Raw genomic sequence first — 7903 nt, forward strand, 5'->3', positions numbered from 1 at the left:
TTCCAATTTAGGAAGGTGTGAAGCTAATAAACTGAATACCAACTGTTATTGTTGATTTTCTACGGCATATTAACGTGATTATGACGAATGAGGATTAAATCTTATTGTGAAATACCGTGAAAATCAGCAGTAAGCTAATACACTCAATCAATTTTTTTTCTGTTGTATTGTTTGATAATTCGCGCTTCGCTTCGTTTACGAAGCTGGTGCACATAAAAGCGCGCTCTGGCGCGTGTATTATATACGCGCACGTGTATTCCTCGAGCCGTTTATTGTCAAGAGATAAAGAGAAGAACGTCACTGGGATGGATAGTGGCTTGTTCGCGAAGCTTGTAATCGCTTTTGAATGGTTGAACGGCGAGTCGAAGAGAAAAGCCCGTATAATATACTGCTGTTGGCGATATAAATGTGCATATTACACGTGTATGTATGTCGAAGCGCGAAAGAGAGGAAATATTCGCGTTTGGCTTCCCTTTGTACACTCGGTGTACCTATTTCTACACGCTAAAGGGTTTCACGCGTATGGGCTTGTATGAGTTTTGATCCTCCGATTTGCTGGTATGGCTTTTATCGGTTCACAATAGCACGGCGAGTTCCCTCTATTTTCGTATACACACATATTAGGGTATTGTTTATTTTTACATGATTCCATTTGATAATAATAATAATAATAATAATAATGTAATAAATATACCACTGATGTGTCGTGAATTGGATTTTCTGTTGCAGGACAAACTATTGACCAAACTGGAAGAAAACGAGCCGGAAATCGCCTCATCCCAAGAAGACGAGGTAACCGATACTGTAAATATTTTACACTTGTCATACTATATACCGCTACGTAGAGTATAATTATATTGTTTTTCCAGTAGTCGTAGTCGTAGTTTAGACTTTGTTAGCTTGTATAGTCGCACGATTAATCGTACAAGCATTGCAATGAAGGTGTGCAATAAAACTGTCAGCCCTATATATACCTTTTTTTTCACAGGCCTCTTAGAAACTGAAAAAAAAAGACTAAGCAATATTCACAAACTAATCATCCTTTCGCCCGTTGGAAGTGATAACACAAGCGAATAGGTATACGAGATTTCCGCCAACAAGCCCCATCCCGACGTCTCCTCGTTGTATACCGAGGGGCAAGAGCGAGAGCGGGAGAAAAGAGAATTGAAGCCAAACGAAGTTAGCTCGGCGCTTCCGTGGCGGGAGACAAGCCCTAACAGGGCCTAATTTCCAACGGATGCCCTATTACAGCTTGTCTCCTTCGTCTTTGTGGTGTTATTTGCAAGGACATCCTCGAGGGGTTGAGAGGGTGGGGGGGGGAGATCTCAAACGGATCAATGGGCCAGTGTGGATTTTAATTAAAATTAGGTCGGAAGTGCTCTCAGCAGTGGCGGCGGTGGTGGTGGTGATGCAGAGCAGATATTATAATTGTTAATCCGATATCCTCCTGGTTGCGAGTGCGCCGATCGTATTTTTTTTTTGTTCGCCCCACGCGAAAAATTTAATGCGATTACGTGCAGGTTTAAATCTACAAGCATCGTTTAATTATCTCGTTGTGTGTATAGTGCCATGCACTACTCGACGTATTAGTGCTGCGAAGCTTCAAAATTGTTCATCCAGAGAAACACGTGATACAAAATATGCTGTTCGCTGTGCAATAGATTGCCTTGACGTGTAAAATGACAAATTCGCGCGATACGTAACAAGACAGTATATAAGCACTCGTCTCGTCAAAGCAAAGCCGAACAACTTGGCGAGCGGAGCAATTAACCGGACGCGGCGTGACGGACAACTATAACATAATATGCGCGAAACGAGGTCTGTTTGTTTCGCTGCTGCCGTTGGCGTCGTTTTCATTATGCAAGAGGTGACAATATCGCGACAAAACCGAAAGCGCCCGTCTCGTTGGTTTGTTTCATCCATCGGTCGTCGAGGCTAATAGACAGGACAAATGATTTTTTTTTGTTCTCCTGCGGGGGCTGTTGTTTACTCTGTCGATGCTATTGCAAAACGGAGAAATACGTAGGTGTATGTCCGAGTTGCACAATTTTGAATCGTATATTTCACCACAAGGAGGAAAAAAAAAAAAAAAAAAAAAAGTTGAGAAAAGATAAAAAAGTTTCCCTTGAGCTTGACACCTCGCGGTTATTTGGGCGGAAGCGAGGTCTGTCCGATCGCATCAGCGGTGACTCCATACTCCGACGTCAGATCGTTGATATCGCATTATTTTCATTTCGCGGTGCGCATTGTGAATTTCCCGAGCAATTATTTCAGCTAGCCGAGAAAATTGCGCCCTCGCGCTCCTTATACATGTATAAATACAAGTGGAGCAAAGCGTATAAGCGTACAGCGTTGCCTTTTGCATCAACCGACATGAACTCCTGGCTGTTTCTGCTCGTCGTTGGGACGGTGGTCTCTCGCGCCCTGTCCGTAAGTAAATCTTCTGAATTTTCCCTTCCTCCCACACGCTGATGGAATCAACTATTTTCTTTTTCTTTTCGTTTATCCAACGAAGCAACCACCTTTCGGACCACCGCCCGATGGAGGATTCCGCGGCCACCACCACCACCACCACTGCTCTCCACCGGGGACCGACGACGGTGCCTCCTCGTCAGCTTCTCCCGAGCAAACCACCTCCCCCGCAGCTGCCTTTGTCTCTAACCGTATGCTCCGTCCTTCAATTACTCATCGTTGGTAAAAACAAGTACAAAATGTTGATCCATTTAAGGCAGGAGCATAGTCAGTCCGTCGAGTTTTGGAGTCGGTCTGCGGTCCCAACGACGCTCACCAGACTCGCCGCCCAAGCCCACCACCACCAACCATCGAAGCGAATAGGACCACATGAAAAACATATATTGTGTACCTACATTGTGTTATCGAATGAATAAAGTTTTCACCATCTCCTGCATTTATACTCGTTGTTGGCTCAGTACACCTCGTCAAGCTGTTGATTCGGACGGATGCAGGGCCAAATGAAAGCGTTATCAGTATAGGGGAGGGGGGAAGGTTGTGCAGCGAGTAGGAGCGAAAAAGGGGACAATAATTTCCGGCCGGTTCGCTCGGCCGATGGACCGTGAAAACGAATCGGCGCGGGTGTATCAGGAGGCGTGCGAGCTTCAGCCGTTCGTTACGGCACCGTCCTGTCCGAGGCGCTGAATCGTTGGGAGCGACAAGTCAGCGAAAGTTTGATCCGGTGCCTCTTTCGGTGTATACGTGTGCACTCTTGCGATCTTCGTTCCTGTGTTTTTGGCTCTCTCGGCTTCTTTTTATACTCCGACAAACACTTTTTCACCTCCACGTACATCAGCTCGCCAAGGGTAAAAAAGAAGAAAGAAAGAACGAAAAAATATATATGTATCTGGCTACGACGGATTTTTAATTACTTCGCTCCTCCAAGGGCCGCTTCAAAGGGGACAATGTTGCATTGGGAGAGGAATTGTAACAACAACAACAACTCCTTTTGAGACGGCATTTTTGGACCTTTGACAGCACAAACAATACCCGTTCCTCTTTTCCTAAGCGTGATACATATAAGTACATGTGACAAATTCTTCCCAAGTCAGTCCCTGAGGGAGTAGATGTAATATAGCGAGCCAACCCCGCTGAGATAGAGAGCTGTGGTATTATAGTTCACTCGACGTGTAAAGTCTCGCGAGCACAGGTATACACACATGCATGAGGGCACGGACTGTCGTAGACCAGCGAGACGTACAACAGCCGTCAGACATTCATACTGTTTGCTCTTCTCGGGCCGAGCGTACAGTGTATACTTAGTTGGCAAGAAACGCGATCGGTTTCCGGTTACCCGCGAGACGTATTGGGTTTCTCCCGGGTGCCGTTGTACCGAGACTTGGCTTGTAACCGTTTTACCCCCCACACCGATGAACCACAGATTAAATATTGTGTTTGCGCGGGACGCTTGATTGGCACGTTGTTTCCTTTTTTTTTGCCTCTCGTTTCACTTTTATGCGCCTCCTCGATAAGACAAAGGAGCAAGACAAAGTTATCTCCGTTGAAACGAGTGTGCGTGTATACCTGCTCTTCCAAGTTCCGAAGGGACGAGCACTGCTGCACGAGAAACAAGGTGGTAAATATGTGTATATACATACACCTGTAGAACATACCAATTTAGTACGTATAAGCCAATGTAGGTATGTTATATTATATAAATATTAAGTTTTATTGCATACTATCGGATCGAGGTATTTCCACGCCAATGTAGAAGTAGTTGTATATAATAGATACTATGTAGAACAAATCTTGTAACTTTATGGTATACTTATTTTAAATTTAGAAAAAAAAAAAAAAAAGTTGTGAAAGTATCGATGGTGATGACGCGTCCTTGTTTCGGTGAACTTTCAGTGCGTGATATGCGTGAACGCGAGAGCAACGATGCAAACGGCGCCGTGTGGCCATCGCGTCGTTTGCCGGCGGTGTTTCGTCAAAACCATACAGATGGCCGTCTCCCAGCGACTCCTGCCCCTGAGATGCGTCATATGCCGGGCAAAGATCCTGCGACTAAAGCAAACGCTCATACCTCGGGACGTGAGTCTTTTATTTTTGTTTACCACCTCTGATCCATATATGTATATGTATATATTGTACATTTCATGCACCGACATCTCGATTGCAGTACTCGATGTCGGGCAAGTCGTGGGTGCTACCCCAGAGCGCCTCGGAGTACAACATGGCGACAGGGGCGCCGGTCGGGGTGCCGGGCCCGGGCGGAAGATGGACCTCCGGCAACGTGCCGGCCTCGGCGTCCCTCTACTCCATGGCCAGTGGCTCCTCCTCCCTATCAGGTTGTTATTGTCATCCTTTTCACTCCTCGTCACTTTGTCTTCAACTGACGACTGCTTACAGGCGTGTCTTCCGTGTCGTCGGCGACCTCCTCGTCGGTGAGCAGTGCCGGGAGCTCCGGCAAGGTCCGGCAGCCCATCGGCGCCTCGTTCCGCAAGACGCAGACTCAATCCATCAAGTTGCGCATACAGGTGCGAATACACCCTGCACATCAACAACACCACCCTACTCTCTTTTCTTTTTTTTTTTTTTTTCCATATGCCAGGAGTATCAGGATCCGACGCAGTCGGTGTCCGGGGACGAGGAGGGGCTGAGGGACGGTCGGAGGCTGCCGCCCATCAAGGAGTTCCAGAGGGACTACAAGCTGGGGAAGACCTCGACGAGGCTGAGGTGAGGAACAACTCCTTGTATCTCTTTTTTTTTTTTTTTTTTTTTTTTTTTTTTTTTTTTTCTCAAGCGTGGACGGGATGAGTAAAGTTGTTCGCGGTGCGACAGGTGCGCCCAGAAGATCGTGACGCAGCTGGAGACGGCGCCTCCGCCGACCACGTCCCGAGCGACCCCGTCGACGTCCGCGTCGTCGATAGCCGGCCCGTCGAAGCCCGGCAGCGCCTCGTCCACCTCCGGCGCGTCCTCCAAGGCAGGCGCGGCCAAGCGCTCGAGCTCGTCGACGCGGACCACCTCGTCGAACCTGAAGACCACCACGAAGCCGCTGACGGTAGCGCAAGAGGTGCAGCGCACCAAGAAGGAAAAGGAGCGCGAAAAGGAGCGGGAGAAGGCGGAGAAGGCGCGGCTCAAGGAGGAGGAGAAGGCGGAGAAGGCCCGGCAAAAGGAGGCGAAGAAGCTCGCCAAGGAGGAGAAGAAACGGGCCAAGAAGGAAGCCAAGGCGCGCAGGAAGGAGGCGGAGGAGGCGCTCCTGCGCGACAAGTGAACACGAGATTTCGTTTTTCCACCCCCTGTGAAATCATATTTTGTTACTTTATTCGACAGCGGCCAAAATATACGACATCGTTACATGCGTCTCTGCGACTATACGAAAGTGCGAGCGCTGCTGGGGAGCTATTTTTGTTTCACATCTTTTTTTTTTTTTTTTTTTTTTCCTTTTCTTTTCACTAGACCGAGTCTTTGACGATACGTCCCCGTTTGATCAACTTCTCGGCTCAATGTACGACCGACCGGTGTGTCTCTTTGATGGTGCAGCAGCGCTCGTGCATCGGATGTTTTATTTGTCGCGGACTCGTTTGTTCATATTGTGTTGTTGAATAGTCGTAGGATGAGGTTGGTGATAGGTAGGTGTGTTTTTTAAAAAGTTCGCCAATTGAAAGTCTCCTCGGAGACCCAGACGAGGATGAAAAAATCAAAACGGCCAAGTTTGGGAGCGGTACGGTATGGACATTTTTTTGAGATGGTTTTTTTCTCTGAAAACAAAAATGTTCGTTTCACACCCTACGGTAGATTGTCGTGAAAAAGCAAAGCCAGAGGGGTATTCGGTACGTGTAGATAATAATCTGTAAATACACCGGTAGATCATGTATAGTTTAGACGAATCATCGCGACCTCGCAGTCATCGCACATGACTACATTATATCGTACGTATAAAACGTGTATTGCGCATAAAATGATACACGCGACACGGTGTACGCGTTAATTCGCTCTGTGTTATGGAAATTTTTGCAAAGGTTTCACGGGCGATTCATCGTTGAGGCTGTATACATACACGTGTAATATCATATATTCTTCGACGTAGCGGTATATTTATAGAAGTATAAATTTTTAATAGAGGAAAAACAAAAAAAAATATGGCTTTATTTCTTTTTAACCGTAGGCAGCGCTCGAATCAATTGTGGGTACACGTGGAAAAACCCTCGAGTACGAAGTGAATTAATCAATAGGGATGTTAAATTTGGACGTTTTTAAGGCTTTTACAAAATGATGAAGTGGATAAAAGGTGTCGACAGAAATAAAATAATGACGATAAAATTTCGTACTTTTTATTTACGAACCACGTTTTGCAGATAATAACAACAACAACAATAATACACCACGACGTTACTGTAAAACTAGAGTCAAGAATTAATTTGAAAAAAAATTTTAAACATAAATATTGGTCTTTTATTGCGAGTTGCGTGACTCATGAAAATGACATTAATAAAGTAACGTATAGTAAAAGCCTATGTAAAATGTGTTGTAGAATTTTTGCAAACGATTCACATACCGAGAGATACTTTAGGGATGAAGGATAGCATGTACATATTTTAACTATATACATACACACGTGTATTTGAATTATTCTGGAACTAATAGGTGATATTAATTAGCTTACATATAACAAATATAACAAATATATAACACGGAAAACGTCAAACGTAATAAACGCACGTTTGTTATTGTTATACAAAACGTGAAAAAAAAAGAAAAAACTGTGCATGACACTCGAAACTTGAACTCTCTGTATAGTCTCAACAAATGAAAAAAATTGATACAATTAAAACGAAAATTTTATCTTTCGTTTCGGTACTTAACTTCATGGCGAAAAATCAAAAGCAATTTTATACCTGCCCGTACGTAAAAGTGTATATAATGTGATGTGCGAAAATGTTCGATTTTGGAATAGCGACCAAACGATGGATGGTAGGTTCAAGTTCGTAGCGAAATTTTTGCTCAAAAATTTTTAATCGATTAGTGTACATAGAATCCCTAGAGTAATATACTAAGAGCCTAAAAGTTTGGCTAAACAGTATACGTCTAGTACATGCACATATTGATTGAGTGAATCAAAACTAAAATTGTGAAAATCTCGACGTACATATCATCAAATTGAATAATCAATTAGTAGTATGGCTAACTATATTCATTGTGATTAATTTTAGTGTACAGTAGACGTATACAAAAATGATAGTCAATTATCATATATATAAAAAAAAAATCATGAGCAGGTGTCTCATATTTGAAATAAAAAAAGAAATTGAGATAAAACGAAAAATTAGTAAGACTAATTGGTATATGATAAATCAACGAATCTAAACGTATGAAAGTCAAGTGTCGCCTCGTCATTAGTCGCTATTCCGAAATCTAGATTTTACTTTGCATGAAATCGTAACAATGT

The 7903-nt window shown here is 44.2% G+C and overlaps 2 protein-coding genes across 2 annotated transcripts in view; both read left to right on the plus strand.

The window, feature by feature from the left end:
* The window catches only part of LOC106646689 (uncharacterized), a 45646-nt gene extending 39375 nt beyond the window's left edge, over positions 1-6271 (plus strand). Inside the window, exons 3-8 of the mRNA XM_023390313.2 lie at positions 730-792; positions 4363-4545; positions 4634-4802; positions 4864-4991; positions 5066-5190; positions 5296-6271. Coding sequence (XP_023246081.2) covers positions 730-792; positions 4363-4545; positions 4634-4802; positions 4864-4991; positions 5066-5190; positions 5296-5728 — 1101 coding nt within the window. The 3' untranslated portion in view covers positions 5729-6271. The remainder of the gene's footprint in view (positions 1-729; positions 793-4362; positions 4546-4633; positions 4803-4863; positions 4992-5065; positions 5191-5295) is intronic.
* On the plus strand, positions 2330-2843 carry LOC106646690 (uncharacterized). The gene is made up of 3 exons (XM_014362797.2): positions 2330-2430; positions 2516-2663; positions 2729-2843. Exons 1-3 carry the CDS (start codon positions 2374-2376, stop codon positions 2833-2835), a joined length of 312 nt encoding a protein of 103 aa, XP_014218283.2. The 5' UTR covers positions 2330-2373; the 3' UTR covers positions 2836-2843.
* Positions 6272-7903: the final 1632 nt, after the last annotated feature.

Source organism: Copidosoma floridanum, unplaced genomic scaffold (genome assembly GCF_036245765.1).
Source record: "Copidosoma floridanum isolate Cflo_tuat_1 unplaced genomic scaffold, Cflo_Japanese_pri ptg000032l, whole genome shotgun sequence".
Classification (NCBI taxonomy): domain Eukaryota; kingdom Metazoa; phylum Arthropoda; class Insecta; order Hymenoptera; family Encyrtidae; genus Copidosoma; species Copidosoma floridanum.

Bases quoted from the DNA above. Each gene is read 5' to 3' on its own strand.
- LOC106646690 (XM_014362797.2), top strand. From the start codon at position 2,374: ATGAACTCCTGGCTGTTTCTGCTCGTCGTTGGGACGGTGGTCTCTCGC. The intron at 2,431-2,515 runs GTAAGTAAATCT...TATCCAACGAAG, and splicing joins TGGTCTCTCGCGCCCTGTCC to CAACCACCTTTCGGACCACC. The intron at 2,664-2,728 runs GTATGCTCCGTC...GATCCATTTAAG, and splicing joins AGCTGCCTTTGTCTCTAACC to GCAGGAGCATAGTCAGTCCG.